The sequence below is a fragment of the Ruditapes philippinarum genome, unplaced genomic scaffold, assembly GCF_026571515.1.
Source record: "Ruditapes philippinarum isolate M1 unplaced genomic scaffold, ASM2657151v2 ctg18007_1_1_1_1, whole genome shotgun sequence".
Lineage (NCBI taxonomy): Eukaryota > Metazoa > Mollusca > Bivalvia > Venerida > Veneridae > Ruditapes > Ruditapes philippinarum.
In genome coordinates, this window is record NW_026862927.1 from 1 (window position 1) to 17169 (window position 17169).

Below are 17169 nucleotides of genomic sequence, written 5' to 3' on the forward strand. Positions count from 1 at the left end.
AGGGAAAGTTGCCCTTCTATAAAACTGAGATGGGGTTTTAGTGTGGGAAAAATAACCGGCATCAAAAGGGTAGAAAGGGGGGCCTTTGAAATGTATTTTTTTGACATTTCCTAAAGGTACAATTTTAATTGAGAACCTGTACTATTTTAAAATTTTACGGGGGCGGATTTTGGGCCCAAATTTTTGGGTTTAAACCATTGCAAAATTTCAGGTGGGAAAAGAAATTTGAAATTTTAAACCTGGTGCCAAACAAAAAAATCCTAAACTTTCCCAAACCCACAATTCTGTTGTTCACAATATTACGTGTTTTAACTTTTTCTGGAAATGTTTTCAGTTTGCCACTTTTTCCTTTTTCCCCCCTTTGTTTGGAAACATTTTTTGCCCCTTTGGGTTGTCCTGCATTTAGAACAGTACTTTCTCGAAAACTGTTTTTTGGGGATTATACCCCCCTTCGGATAATCGTTTTTTCTAGGCCTCGACAACGTGGTTGAAACGTCATTGTCCGCCGCACATACCATGGACATCAATTTGGCCTTTTTGCGTAATTCCATATTTTGAGCGATTTGTAAACTGCTTTATCTAAGGGTCAATTCTGCAGTCCCTCGTTCATAAGCTTTTCTCAGAAAATGCAAAATCAATACGGTCTCTAATCATTTCGTCCTGCGTTTTCAAAACTGCAAGTCTCGTGCACAGATTTGTAATTTTGTCAAAAACGAATCGATGGTTCTTCTTCCCTGTGTTTGATTGTAGAATTTATATCTGGCAAATATTGGATTGAGCTTAGGTTGCCACATAAGTTCTGAATTTTTTGTGGTACGTGTCGATCTTTTTGGCATCGTATTCAGAGATATCTTTCCACGTGCAGTGGATATCCCGTTCTTTATCGCCAATCCATAACAAAAAGTAAGAAACTTGTTCTTCTTCAGACTTCTCTTTCAAAGATTTTGTAAACATTAGCTTTGCGTGACGTTCGAATTAATTATACGCTTCTGGTAAATTTGTAGATTCCCAGTCCATTTTGGGCACTGACAATGCAGATAATTCCAATTTGTTGTCAAATATTAATTTAATTTTGTAACTTTATTTCTTGAGATAAATATTTCAATTTTTTATCGTATGTCCAGGTTATTTAGAAAACGTTTTTATTCTGACACCATGTTGTAATGTTCGTTTATTAATGAACAATAATTAATAGAAATTAAATCAAGTGCGTTGATACAATGAAGTAAAATAAAACACGACTTGTGTTCAGCACAAGATATAAATTTATTCTGTAAACCCTTAACATGTGATCTTAGATATTTACTAGAAATACGGAGCATGCGCAAACAAGCATTTTACATAGAGTCAGTTCAAGTTCATCATGTATGACAATACTACAACAATGACGGTGATAGTATTGAAATGTAAACGCACAGATAAACATGGAGGCATTTTTTCGACAATCTAACCTTCTGTGTTAAAACAATTAGACTGAAGTGTGAAAAATATATTTAACTGCATGTAATAAAATAGTGTTTGTCCAGAAAACGAAAAGTTATTGAATTTCAGGACATCAATATGTCACAGTTCTGGTTGCTTTTCGATACGGGATTGTCTTCAGCGAAAAGGCCTAGCAATACTTTAAAACCTGTTTACTAAAGTCTCTTTAGCTATAAAAGCAAAATACAATTTTGAACTTATTCTTAACATTTTCTTCTGTTAAAGTGCCTAATTTGATCTTTGTAAGAAATTCGAATTTCATATTTTAGACTTCACGTCCTCATTGGAGTTCCTTTAATTGTAAAATAAATTTTGTAAATTTAGGAAAATCTTAAATACGATGTGAATGATTTGAAAGCTTGGTGTATTTAGACTTAAAAACATTTACGCTTTTTCGAGTATCAGTACTTTAAGTGCGTTACGATTTTCAGGTGTCAAGTGCTTTCAGTGCTTCGCGACTTTCCGATTTCCAGTTATTTCAGTGCGTCACAATTTACAATAATCAGAAATTCCAGTCCTTCACAATTTTCAAGTACCACCTATTACAGTGCGTTAAACTTTCGGGTGTCCAGTTATATCCTTGAATCACAATTTTCATGTACCAGTTATTCCACTGTGTCAAAATTTTCAAGTTTCGGTAAATGTCATTGCTTTATATTGTTTAACAATTTTCAGGTTTCCAGTCCATTCAGTGCTTCCATTTTTTTCAGGTTTTCCAGTGTATTCAATGCTTTAATATTTCAAGTTTCCGGTACTTTCAGTGCTTTTCGAAGCTTTGGCTGCATCATGATTTTTCAGTTTCTAGCAGTGTCAGTGTTTTACAATTTCCAGGTCTCCAGTACATTCAGCGCTTCACAATTTTTAGATTTCTAGTACTTTGAGAGCGTCATTTAGAAAACTTAGATATTTTACAGGTTTAGAAAACGTCTACCAAGTTATAGCCCTGGATCCGGTTGTTCAAAACATTGGTTAGTGTTAACCAGTGGTTAAATTCATTATCCGCTGGTTAAATTTTGTCTGTTGGATAAATTTGTTGCTCAAAACATATCCAAAGGATAAAATGCGTTATCCAGTGGTTAACTTTAACCAGTCCTATGACCGCCGGGTAATGCCATCAAAATTGAAACAGTAAATACATTAAAACTTGTTTAAAACCAGATTTTCCTTATAAATATAATTTTTTTTCTCAACTAGAACATTTCATATGAAATGCTTAGGATTAAATTGAACATTGATTTTATCTAACCTGTCTCCCTGAGGGATATTGCACTGTTTTATTGACAGGTCATAAATAATTGGGGGTGCATTATGTAATTTGCCTCTGGCAATCTCATTTTTAATCCAATCAAGCTGAAATGACACATAAATGTTGGCAATAAAATTACCTAATCAGTGGTGTAACTTCCATCACTATGGTAACATGCTGGACTGATTTATTATCAATAAAGTAAAGAAGATTTTCAACTTAAAATCAGTTTATTTGTAATAAAAGAACTTTATTTATTGTATAAATTTCTATTTAAACATTCTTCTCCATAATATAATAATTTAAATAATATATTAAGACATCTACTGCATTATGCAAATAAATAAGTATAGTAATGACTATAAGCAAATATAAGTATTATGTTATGGAGCACATAAAAACTAAAAATAAATGTAACAGTAATGTTGCAGAGGTGTACATACATCAGAAATACATATTCATTAAAAAAATAATTTTATTTTCCTGTTGTTTTTTTAAAGAAAATTTCAAAGAAAACAATAAATAATTTATCTTTACTACTGTGTCTAAAAGTAAGAATGTATTAGCCGAAAAAAATAATCGATATATGAGATATGAATGAAACTTGTTATATATGTGTGGATTAATTTAAGATTGTATGAAAAAGCGAAACAAAATATATACAAAAACTGTAACATATTTATATTAGAACTCTTATTTTCTGGAGCTTTCAATTATGTTACTTTTCTGGATAAAAGGAATGAACAAAGGTCATCAACTAAATATTTTTGTTAACAAAATTCAAATTACCTATAATGTTACATGTTTTATTAAAAACTTTAAATTCTTATAATAAAAAAATCCATACACAGTTGCTTTTACAAGTATCCGGTAGAACGTGTCGTAGAATCAGTCACATACGTATATTGCTATGTTCCTATTACGGATGATTTCGCAGTATTATTCCTGCGTTTGAGTAAATCCCTGTGCCAAGGCTAAAAGCAGTCCAGACACAAATGCACATTACACTCGGCACACATATTCACTGGTTCTTTCCTTATTTTGCTCTTACTGCATTGTCTACACCTGCCCTTTTTGTCCCCTTTCTTTGGAAAGTGTCCGTTACTGACTGTTGCCAACGCAGCCCTTTCGTTCTCTACGAAATCTCCAAGGAGTTGTTTGGCTAATGCTATTCAGAAGTCCAACATAGTCAATTTTTTCGCGTTCCCTTTCTTGGTGAACCTTTGGTGGTTTGCCGATTCTTTCATTAGGATAAATCCATTTGTGACACACAAGTCAAACAGAAACCAAAACAAGTAGTGCCACCACTTCCTGGACGTTCGGTAGGTACTATACTCTGTTCGTAATTGGTCCGAGTGATCTACTCCGTTCATGTTATTGTTATATTCCGGAATGATAGTGGGCGCAGGTACTTCCTTGATTTGTCCATTTATGTTTTCTCAACACTGTTGTCTGGATTGATGATGGATTGTCAGCTGTTGACATAGTAAATATGTGTTTTTTGTCCTTCCACAGACACGCAGTCATTTCACCTTTTTGCGCCGTTGTGAACTGGCCCTGTTCCTTTACATTCTTTGGGTTTAATCGCTTCCTATTTTTGCGGACAGTCCCTCGAGCATATGTTCCGTTCTCTAACAGAGTTTTCAAAAGATCAGGGCTTGTGAAAAGGTTATCAATGTTCACAATAGGGTTCTTACCCCAGATGTCCCGAGTCATATCACACACAACCCTACCACCTAGTCCAATTTCAGGGTTCCCATTTTCTTTACCGGTGTACACTTGGAATTCGTTACAATATCCATTTGTGGGGTCAGCTCTCATCCAAACCTTAATCCCATACTTAGTTGGTTTAGCCGGGAGGTACTGTCGGAAACTAAGTGGTCCACGATATTTCACCATAGTTCACGATATTTCACCATAGCTTCATCCACATTTACGTTCTGATGGGGATTGTAATTTTCTTTGCACCGTCGAAGAACCTCATCTAATACATGCCGTACATGGTTGAGTTTTTCGTGCCCATCTTGTCCTCGTGGTGTATTTGTCGTTGAGTCGTTAGCATGTAAATACTGTGAAATCTTGTCAAAACGATCTCTCGTCATAACACGTCTAATATTTAGGTGGCCGAATAACGAATCCTTTGACCAATACAGCGCTGTCTGTGGTAACTGAAAATAAACAAAAAAAAACTTAATAAAAAGCTAGAAAATAATAGTTTGCATGCTATTAAAACCAATGCATAGCTAAGCATAAAATTTTAAATCACTTACGACAATCACTTTTGTTTGATTTTAGAAGTAAATTTATTTTAGTGTCATAGAGGTTTATAACAGTTATTGGCCATGCAATATTTTTACATGACAAGCAGATGGTACCACTTAGGGCAGAAGATTATTTATAATCAATCTGATCGAGACATGTCAGTGTACTATTTTAATCAAACTCATACACATTCGTGTACAAGTTTTGGTCGATAAAATAACCAGTAGAACAAAGGCCGAATACCAGCTTTTTGAGGGTTTTTTTCTAACTAAAAGTACATCGTTTAACATAAAGTTCTGAGTGTATAACATGTCTTTGATTTTGTAACTTTGTTACGACCACACAAAACTAACCTCTAGTATACTCATGAACACCCGGACTCCTAGCCAGGCTTTCATTTCAGGTTCTACAACTGGCCGCCAATTAGGATCTGGTTTATTTCTCTGCTTCTGCCCTGCATACAAGTTTGTCTGTCTACAAAGTAGCTCAATCAGAAATGCAGGAAAGAACAGTTCAAAGAAATCAAACTCATTTGAGTCCGCATCAAGATCTGTAGTAGGTCCTGGATTTGGGCCTGTGAATGGTCCTTTAGGCAAGTCTGACCGATCGTTTGCCTTCCACTGAGAATATTCAACATTTTCGTCCGCACTTTCATTTTCACTTTGACTGTCACTTTCCGATTCTATCTCACTTTCACTATCGAGACTAATGTCACTATCCGAATTTGCGTCATTTTCCGTATCCGTATCAAACGTAATGTCAAATAAATTCCTCCGATTTTCCATTTTTTAACGCAATATAACTTTTCTTCAGATAGAGATATTTCGATAAAATTTTCACTTCCTTATAGGTAAACCTTTATACTATACATATAACGCGTTTCCTGATTGGTCAAAATACTTCAAATCTAAATATTACCCGTCGAAACAACCAATGAAATGCGCCGACATAACTTGTCACGCGGTATACAGTAGTAGTTCAATACGCGACGACTTCTCTCGTCATGCTGGATAGCCGATAAAGTTTATACGACGACTATACTCGGCGCGAGGTACACGGTAACAGATTAAGACGACGACTATACTCGGCGTACGGGTCGAATGAGTTAATGAAATATACAAGTGTCAGTACTCATTTTCTTAGTTAGAACATTACCCATCGAATGGAAGTAATTTCAATTCACAATTTGAAAAAAAAAGTTTTTGATTTTTTTTATGTGTGTCTAAGGGAACAATACATCAATTGATATTTTTAGGCCTTTGATATACTTTTTGTTTATTTCCAAAAACATGAAAGCACAAAACATGCAAAATTAAGTCTTTGGGAACTGCCTGATTAAAATAAATTTATTATTTATCAATAAATCTGCCATTTTGTTTCCAGAATCACTAACCAGCCCTGTTGCATTGTGGTACTTAACCAATGGATAAATACGCTATCCACTGGTTAGGTAGCCAGTGTACTATCAAACTGTCGAACAATGAAATTTTATCTACTGGATAGCTGACCGCTGGTTAAGGATTTAGCCAGTGGATAAACTATCCATTGGTTAATTTTAACCAATGTTTTGAACAACCCGGTCCAGGTGTTTAATTTGTCATGCCTTGGGGGTCTTGGATTTTCTTTACTGGGGATTGAATTTAATAGCAACCAGTGGATCACAATCGTCACTTTACAGTCATCAGTGACTTTACTACCAACTATTGTCTTCCATAGCAACAAGTGACTTTCATAGCAAACCAGTTATTTCTGTAGCAGCAATTGACTTTCCAAAGTAATAAGTGACTTCTTAAGGCATCATTGACTTTCCATAGCAACCAGTGGTGGCTATCATAGAAACCGTTGACATTCCAGAGTAACCAGTGACTTTAAAAACAACCATTTACATTCTTAAGCAGCAAACCAATTCCACATCAGCCTTTCTTTTTCCTTAGCAAACCTTGTGTTTCTTAGCAGCAAGTGTTTTTCTTCAATCATTGATGTTCCAAGGCATTCTTAATCCAAGGCATGTACTGACTCAATCAAACCGAGTCTGCTATTCTCTTGTAATTTTGTTGTGATTAAAGTTTCCGAGGGATCACTTTGTTTCCCGACTTAAGAATAACTGATGATTTTTCTTAGCAATAACAACCTGTAATTTGCACGATTTCAGATGCAGATATGACCTTTTGATATCAGTATAAGATTTAGACTTAATTCATAGTAGACAGTGTTAATTGTAACTTGTCATCAAGAGCCTTTATTATAAGGAGAGCGGTGTATGGGCAATCATGACTCTCTTGCTCAGCAAATTTGTTTTTATGTCTAATATTTTTTATAAACAGATAATTTGTCGGGTCAACATCTTCGATAAACACTAATAGAGATCATCAAACACAAAACTTAAATGATTAAGTTGTAATTAAATTCCGGTTTCAGATACTTGTTCGTCAAAGTTCTCCCGCTGTGAATATTCAGCAAACAATTGCCAAATTCAAAACTATCCCTCTAGATCTGGAAGAAGAGAGAAAAATACAGGAAGAAATAAAAAAGTGGAAGGACTATGAAGCCGATGTTGACCGACTGAAACAGGAAATGACAGATGTGAAAGAAAATGTAACTGACGTGAAGAAAGACCTTGAACGTGTAAAGAAAAATGTAACTGATGTAAAGAAAGACCTTGAAGACGTAAAAGAAAATGATACTGCGGTGAAGAGAGCCCTTGAAGACATAAAGGAAAATGTAACTGAAGTGAAGAAAGACCTTGAAGATATGAAAGAAAATGATACTGCCGTTAAGAGAGACATTGAAGACATAAAGGAAAATGTAACTGAAGTGAAGAAAGACCTTGATGAGATAAAAAGAGGGCAAGGGGCAGGTTTGCTATTTTTCTATCTGAAATATTTTATTGTTCCGGTCTGACAAATATCTTAAAATGACCTTGACAGGTTCGACCAAATCATTGAATTTTGCTAAAATTTTCATAATTTTGTAATCAATAGACTGATCCGATTTATACTGGAATAAATGTCGCCTACGATAAAACCGTCAAATGTATTAATCTAAGTATGACATTGACCTTTAATGCCAAATAATTTAAATTACATACATTTGGCCAAATATTTGTTTAAATGAGTAGATTTTTCATATTTAGATTATTCATATTTGAACATAACAACACTGAACAAACCTTTCATGTGACGTAATTCGAATTTGACCTTGGCCTCTATTCGTTGTTCAAAAATTTCAAATTTCCGAAACCAGCAAAAGTTCTGCATTCAATATTCCGCTTCCAAAACTCCAAATTCCGCATAAAATGCAAATAGTTTCTGAATTCCATGTGGTCGAATACTCTTTTTACAAAAAATGCAGATGAAATTCCACATAACTTCTAGAAATCTGGGCTAAGGCTGACTCTTGTTTTATTGCGAGGGTATTCGTCACATTTAGTGGTGATGATATTTACTTATTTCAACATATTATTGTATTATTTTGTATTTCATAAAAGAGAAAAGTAACGAAACCGATTCATCAGTACAAACAGAGGAAAAAAAATATCAAAATCACAAAAAGGGTAAGTTAATTTTGCACAATAATCATATTTTGTAAAACAATGCTCTTGAGTAACAGTCTGTCGTCAGTACAGTTCACTTTTCTCGGGATGTTGGAGTTGTTTACATCCTTGCAACAACATCTTTGAGATATAGTGGCATCGAATCAAATAGCAAGGGCGGCCACGGCCGTCCAAATAATTTGCCAGATAACTATGACTGGCGTTCGTTGCCAAATTCCAGACATGTAAAGTGTTCCTTTTAAACATTACTTTTGAAAATGCGAACTTGTATGCCTACCATTTTTATTGTATCCATGCATAGTTCGTAACAACTTACTTAACTTGGAAAACAACAACCAATTTACAAGTTCGTATTTTCGATTGTATATTATACGTATGCAAGTTTGCACATTTTAGATATCTTTCTGTACCTGACATATACACACGGAATGTAAAACTCGAATACAGAAAATGTGGTCAGCTGTATAAACCTGAATGTATAGCCGACAGGTCCATTATAAGGGTAATTATAGCCTCTGTACGCAAGTTTGATATAACAGTTTGTAAAATTACATATAACAATATTTTAGCCTCTGTTGCGAGTGGGATATAACGGTATTCACAGCTTCTGCAAGCAAATTGGATAAACGGTATTTACTGCATGTGTCAGCAACTTGGATATAACGTTATTTACTGCCTCTGTCAGCAAGTGGGATATAACGGTATATACTGTCTCAGTCAGCCAATGGGATATAACGGTTTTTACAGCCTCTGTTAGCCAGTGGGATATAACGGTGTATACTGCCTTTGTCTGCCAGTGGGATATAACGGTGTATACTGCCTCTGTCAGCGAGTGGGATATAACGGTATATACTGTATCTGTTAGCCATTGGGATATAACAGTATTAACTGCCTCTGTCGGCAAGTGGGAGATAAGGGTATTTACATTTTCTTTCAGCAAGTGGGATATAACCTTATTTACTGCCTCTGTCAGGAAGTGGGATATAACGGTATTTTCTGTCTCTGCAAGCAGGTGGGATATAACGGTATTTATAGCTTCTGTCAGCAAGTGGTATTGCTATAACGGTATTTTACTGCAACTTTCAGCCAGTGGAATATAACGGTATTTAATGCCTCTGTCAGCAAGTTGGTTATAACGGTTTGTATAGCTTCTGTCAGCAAGTGGGATATAACGGTATTTACTGCCTCTGTCAGCCAGTGGGATAGAACGGTATATACTGCCTATGTCAGCAAGTTGGATATAACGCAATACACTGCCTCTGTCAGCCAGTGGAATCTAACGGTATTTATTGCCTTTGTCAGAAAGCGGGATTTAACGGTTTTTACTGTCTCTTTCAGCTAGTCGGATTTAACCGTATTTACTGCCTCTGTCAGCCAGTGGGATATAACGGTTGATACTGCCTTTGTCAGCGAGTGGGATATAACAGTTTTAATGCCTCTGTCAGCCAGTGGGATATAACGGTATTTACTGTCTGTCAACCAGTGTGATATAACGGTATTTACTGTCATTTTCAGCAAGTAGGATTAACGTTATTTACTGCCTCTGTCCGCCAGTGGGATATAACGGTATTTACTGCCTCGGTCAGCAAGTGGGATATAACGGTATTTACTGTCTCTACCAGCAAGTGGAATATAACAGTAGTTACTGTCTCTGTCAGCAAGTTGGATATGACGGTATTAATTGCCTCCGTCAGCTAGTGGGATATAACGGTATTTACAGCGTATGTCAGCCAGTGGAATATAAAGGTTTATACTGCCTCTTTCAGCAAGTTGGATATAACGGTATTTACTGCCTCTGTCAGCAAGAGGGATATAACGGTATTTACTGTCTCTATCTGCATTATCGATATATGGGTATGAACTGCCTTTGTCAGTAAGATTGGTATAACGGTATATACTGCCTCTGTCAGCCAGTGGAATATAATGGTACTAACTGCCTCTGTCAGCCAGTGGGATATAATGTTTATACTACCTCTGACAGCCAATGGGATATAACGGTATATACTGCCTCTGTTAGAAAGTTGGATATAACGGTATTTACTACCTCTGTAAGCAAGTGGGATATAACGGTATTTACTCTCTCTGTCTGCAACATCGATATATGGGTATTTACTGCCTCTGTCAGCAAGTTTGATATAACGGTATATACTGCCTCTGTCAACAAGTGGAACATAACGGTATTTACTGTCTCAGTCAGCAAGTGGGATATAACGGTATTTAGTGTCTCTGTCAGCCAGTGGGATATAACGGTATATACTTTCTTAGTTAGCAAGTGGGATATAACGGTTTTAACTGCCTCTCTCAGCCAGTTGGATATAACGGTTTATACTACCTCTGTCAGCAAATGGGATATAACTGTATTTACTGCTTCTGTCAGCAAGTTTTATATAACTGTATTTACTGCCTGTCAAAATGTTGGATATAACGGTATATACTGCCTCTGTCAGCAAGTGGGATATAACGGTATATACTGTCTCTGTCGGCAAGTGGGATATAATGGTATTTACATTGTCTTTCAGCATGTGGGATATAGCGGTATGCAAAGTTTCATGATGATATCTTTAATTGTTAAAGTTATGTCCCGGACAAAAGTCAAAAGTAAAAATAAACAAATGGCAATACTTTCAAAAACTTGCAAGGCAGAGTAATAATTCTTAAGCACTGCACTTCTACCCAATGAGACCTATCTATCTACAAAATTTCATGTTGGTATCTCTCATAACATTTTTGAGTAATGTCCCGGACAAAGTTCAAAGTGTCAAAATGAACAAAGCGCAATAACTGCAAAAGTAGGTAAGACAGTATTACAGTTCTTGTGCACTGCAAACCTACTTAATGAGATCTATCTACTTACAAAGTTTCATGTTGATACCTCTTAAAGTTTTGTAGTTATGTCCTGGACAAAGTTCAAAGTGTTAAAATAAACAAAGCGAAATAATTCAAAAATAAGGCAAGGCAGAGTTACGATTCTTATGTACTGCACACCTACTCAATGAGATCTTTCTACCCACAAAGTTCCATGTTGATACCACTTATAGTTTTAGAGTTATGTCCCAGACAAAGTTCAAAGTGTAAAATAAAAAAGGGGGATCATTCAGAAATAAGGCGAGGCAGAGTTACGGTTCTTGTACACTGTACACCTACCAAATAAGATCTATCTACCTACAATGTTCCATGTTAATACCTCTTATAGTTTTAGGGTTATGTCCCGGACAAAGTTCAAAGTGTAAAAGACAAAGGGGGGTAATTAAAAAATAAGGCAGGGCAGAGTTACGATTATTGTGCACTGCATACCTACTCAATGAGATCTATCTATCTACAAAGTTTCATGTTGATACCTCTTGTTGTTTAAAAGTTATGTCCCGGACAAGAAAAGCGGACGGACGGACTGACAGACGGAAAGAATTCTTGTTGTTTTTGTTTTATTTATATTCACTTTTAGTCACCAGGTTTGACAATATTCATTAAAAGTATCTAAACAATATTGAAAGTCGATCGGGGAATCTGACAGTATAATGGTATTGTTTGCATATAGCAGAATCAATATTTTAAGCCATAGCGTGGAGTCATGTATATCTTTGAGCTCTATGCCAACGAAACCATACGATTGTATGTATGATTGAAAATCAAGATTCAAGAAAATAAATAATTAAACGGTATATATTTTTGCAATGACATGCGGGCCCAGAGGCGTAGTCGCTGACCTGTGATTTTTGAAATATTAACATACCGACCTTGACTCTTAGCATTCAAATTATAAAATGGTCTAGTGTCCATAAATGTTTACACAAATGCTATTCTTTCCAAAAAAATAACAACTTAAACATCTAATGGTAAATTAAAATGTTAGACATTTTGGATCTCAGATCCCTAACAGATTAATTATCCATAAATAATGACCTGTAATAGTTTGAAGTAATGATGGAATTCACAATTAAAATGTGCAGTATACCTTCACATTGTGTACAATTTGACATGACATGTTGCTTATATCATTATAATATTCTTTGTCATCATTTCTACAGTTCTAAAGACCAACTTACACTGTCCCAGTAATGGCAACGGTATCGCTACGGTGTCTTAAACCGGTGGACCGGGGTGTTCTGTGTTTTTTTTTTCTGAAAAATTCAATTGTGTTTACACATCCCCGACAGAACCCAGGTGGTGCATTCAAGGTTAAGTACCCGATATAGCCCCGGATATATACGGTAAGTGCCGATATACGGTATATTCCCGTTTGATCCCGGTGGAGACCCGACTAGATACGGTTTCATCACGGTCCATCACGACCATCGCCGATTTTGCCACGGTTAAGCTACGGGTGATGCCGGTACTGTCTCGGTAATGCATCAATGCTTCCCGGTTCAAGTTTATGAGAATAAATATGCTTGACTACGTTGACACCAGTCATTTAGTAAAAAGACAGCAGAGATGCCACCCAAAGGAAAGGGGAGGAAAATTGGAAAAACTGTGTTTACAACGCCTACAGGGGTTGAGGGGGTACCTTTGAAAACGACTCAGGGAAGGATAGGAAAAAGGTGAGAATGGCCCTTAGTCGTCTTAACTTAACACAATTATCCAAATTAGCACTTCAAGTGTATATATACATGTTCTTTAAATTGGCATGAGGTCGTGACGCCACCGTCTATCACTGTTGTATAACCGGGACTTGCTGCAATATCCGGGGCATTTCCTTGTCAGGCCGGAGCATTGTCGCCAATAACTGCAACGTACCCTGGCTCTACCGTAGCTCTGCCTGTTTTTACCTCGGCGACATCGTGTCATAACCGGGGCTCTGCCGTGATTTGACATTGATTAACACCCGTCCCGGTTTACTACGCTTTGTCACGGTATCGATGCGGTATAGATATGGTGGTTCCCCGGCGATTACCGGTGCCAAGCCGATAGAACACGGATCTGGGCTTCCTTCCCGGTAAGTGCAGGTGAGCCTCGGTTGTATTAAAATAATTTATACAACCGTGGCGATCTCCTGGTTTGTCCCGGTTCACAAAGGTTTGTTTAGGTCTGTTTGTTTGGTCCCGTCGGACTAAACCGTGGCAAATCAAGACGCCAAACCGGGACTGTGTAAATCGGGCTTAATGGTCCATTTGTTCAAAATCACTTTATTCATATTTGTTAAAAACGGTGTCCATTTTGAAATCAAAGATGGCCGCAATAATATTTAAATTATGTTTAATTACCAGCCAATTATTCCTTAAAGAAAGTAACTGCAACTTTATTCTATGTAAATATATGGACAAACAATAAAAACATGAACCAGAAATGATTAACTTTAAGGTAGATTGTAAAGGTCAATGGTGTCCATTTTGATTTGACCTTAAGAGGGTCAAGGACTTCGAGTACAGCAATGGTAGAGCAAAAATGGATTCAGCGTACCTAAATTATGTAAAAAATGCTTGACTACCTTCTTGTACTAAAAACGCCGTTAGGCTCGTAACGGAGTGTCTTTTCTGAAAATCAAACCCGTCTATAATTCATTTTGCAATGTTTGTAATTTGTAAATTTTACATGTTAATCAATTTGTGTGTGGTTTATGCTTATACAATATGGTCAAAATATTTAACGTATTGTGCATTAAGCTGACCAATTAAACGTGTACATGTATAGCAGAATCTGCTAACCAGTTAAACATATAATAGTAGAATCTGTTGACCAGTTACACTTACATTGAAAACTGCTGACCAGTTAGATACCGATATATAGAGAAATATGTAATTATTTTGCCGTCAATTTCTTATTATTATTGTAATGTTAGTTAATATAACAGAATCTACATTTCGCAAATGAGTACAACTTATGGTTTTTGCTGTATATTCCATTTATACTTTATGGTCAGCAGATTTAACGTTATGGGAAAACTGATAACCAGCAAAAGGTATAGATGACTCTGATGACCAGTTTAACAAATAGAAGAACCTGCTGACAAGTTAAATTTATAGTGACAATTGCTGACCACTATATTAAATGTATAGAGAAAGTCATGTCTAGACAAACATTTCTTACTGTTTACAATGTTAAATTCTACATCTTACAAAACAATTAAATCACTGCTAACCAATTAACAAGAGGGCCATGATGGCCCTGGATCGTTCCCCTGACCCATCAACCGCATCCAAGCAATGTCTTAGACAAGCATCCTGGCCAAGTTTGATGACAACTGGGTCAAACATGTGACCTCTAGCGTGTTAAAAAGTTTTTTTCATATTTGGGCAATGTGACCTTATGTTTGACCGGAGAGGACCCATATTCAAACTTGACCTAGAAATCATCAAAACAACCTTCCTGACCAATTTCCAGGTAATTAGGATAAAAAATGTAGCCACTAGAGTGTTAAAAATATTTTTCTATTTTGAGCTCAAGTGACCTAGTTTTTGACCGGACATAACCCATCTTCAAACTTGACCTATAGATCATCAAAAAAACCTTCCTGTCAAATTTCCAGAATATTTGGATGAAAACTGCAGCCACTACAGTGTTTACAAGCTTTTTTCTATTTTTAGCTCCTGTGGCCTTGTTTTTGACCGGAGATAACTCATCTTCAAACTTGACCTAGAAATCATCGATACAACCTTCCTGACAAATTTCCAGAATGTTTGAATCAAAACTGCAGCTGCTAGAGTGTTAACAAGCTTTTTCTATTTTTAGCTCCTGTGACTTAGATTTGACCGGAGATGACCCATCTTCGAACTTAACCTAGAGATCATCAAAACAACCTTTCTGACAAATTTCCAAAATATTTCGATGAAAACTGCAGCCACAAAAGTGTTAACAAGCTTTTTCTATTTTTAGCTCCTGTGACCTAGTTTTTCACCCATGATCGCACTCATCCGAGATATTATTGGGATAAATATTCTGACAAAGTTTCATGATGATTGAGAAAAAAATGCGACTGCTAGAGTGTTAACGAACTAAATGTGGACGGACGACGGACGACGGACAATCATCGATCCTAAAAGCTCACCCTGAGCATGCTCAAGTGAGCTAAAAATCTAATATAAATTACTTAAGTGAGTTAAGCAGTAGTGTTATAGTGAACAATATTGACCAGTTAGATTAATTAATGACCTATAACTAGTTTTATAGAGAAAACCTATTTATTAAAAATATAATGCGTATTTACATTTTCCGTATTTTCTCTGTAAAAAAATATTCTTCATTGCTGTGAAACATATTTTCCGTATTTTTACTTGTGTCTTGTCGGACTACTTTCTTCTAAATTCAGCCAATATAGTCAGTTTTAGGGCAAGTCTTTCAAATTGTAATGTCAAAAAGAGAAAAATGTATAATATAATACGGCATTTTCACACCACTCGATGTAATTAAATCCTGTATTTATAGAGAAAAATTGAATATCCTGTACTACTGACCAATAAAATATTTTGCATCTTTTGAATGTCGACAAAACATCATTTTCATCTGAAATCTTTCGACTTTTTTTGACAGTTTCACACAATTTATAACATTTTCCGTGTATGTTATATATAACTCTTAAAGTATTTCCCCTTTTGATATAAAATGTTACGTTTTATTAATTTATAATTTTATTTAGACACTTTCATTATTCATAAAAGAATAAAAATCAAACAAACAAAAAGAGAAGAAAATGTCTATGACGACAGTACGAAAATTCGATGGCGATAACGCGATAGTACTATCGCACCGACGTTTTGTTGCCATCGTATTATCATTCAATGTCTGTGCAACAAATCTTTAAAAAAAATGGTCATTAGTTTTATAAAACAACAATATTTTATGCTTTTACTTTTTTAACTTTAATTCGTATACTTATATATATAATACATCAGATATAGATTTATGCTCTGTCAATTGACATGAAAAATCATTGTTAAATCATCTATAAGTGGTGGAAATCATGGTGTTTATGAAGGCTTTATGAACATTTTCAATTTTGCCGTGTTGGGCTTTCTTTAGGGATTCTGTATTTATCTATTTTATGATCACATTTGGTTATTTGTGCCGTGAAGCGGCTGTAAAAAGTCTCCCCGTACATTTAATCAATGATGTTATATTTTCGATCCTTGAAGATCGTTCAGCACGACATTATTGTTGTGCTTATGGTATTTTTAGTTTCATCTTTTCGGCATTTTCTAGTTGAGTGGTTCCAATATTCCTACTTGAATAATGTTGAATCACCCTTAGGATATGTTGCCTGCTTTTTAAATTTGTCTTTTGGCGTCTTATCTGTGATATGTAGGCTTCATACCCCTGATCCCCTTTCAAAATTCCATTTTATTTAGTTCCGCCCATTGTTTTCTCGTTTAGGGCACACGCTTTTTATTACTTGGGGACCATACGCCGCTTTTCATGGAATGGCACGGACGTGTCACATTGAAGGTTCCATGATAACCGCCGTATGAACACATCTGCGGATGTTTCTAAATTCAAAATTTTACTATTTCATGTTTAAATGTTGAATTCTGCTTAAGCCGGTGCTAGGGGGCGTGGACGGTAACTTTCACTTTCCAGTACCGTCCATGAACAGGCTCAATCAAACCGAGCCTGCAACAGTTTCAATTTTTGCCGTGTTGGGCTTTATTTAGGGATTCTGTATTTATCTATTTCACATCTCCTACCGTTTTCCAAC

At 35.8% G+C, this 17169-nt stretch overlaps 2 protein-coding genes across 2 annotated transcripts; one reads left to right on the forward strand and one right to left on the reverse strand.

The window, feature by feature from the left end:
• Nucleotides 1-4620: 4620 nt before the first annotated feature.
• Nucleotides 4621-5775, reverse strand: LOC132720626 (piggyBac transposable element-derived protein 5-like). The gene is made up of 2 exons (XM_060704787.1): nucleotides 5344-5775; nucleotides 4621-4896 (listed from the first exon to the last, which is right to left on the reverse strand). Exons 1-2 carry the CDS (start codon nucleotides 5773-5775, stop codon nucleotides 4621-4623), a joined length of 708 nt encoding a protein of 235 aa, XP_060560770.1.
• Nucleotides 5776-6152: 377 nt separating this feature from the next.
• Nucleotides 6153-9469, forward strand: LOC132720627 (coiled-coil domain-containing protein 39-like). The gene is made up of 3 exons (XM_060704788.1): nucleotides 6153-6158; nucleotides 7409-7847; nucleotides 8478-9469. Exons 1-3 carry the CDS (start codon nucleotides 6153-6155, stop codon nucleotides 8576-8578), a joined length of 546 nt encoding a protein of 181 aa, XP_060560771.1. The 3' UTR covers nucleotides 8579-9469.
• The last annotated feature ends 7700 nt before the right edge of the window (nucleotides 9470-17169 follow it).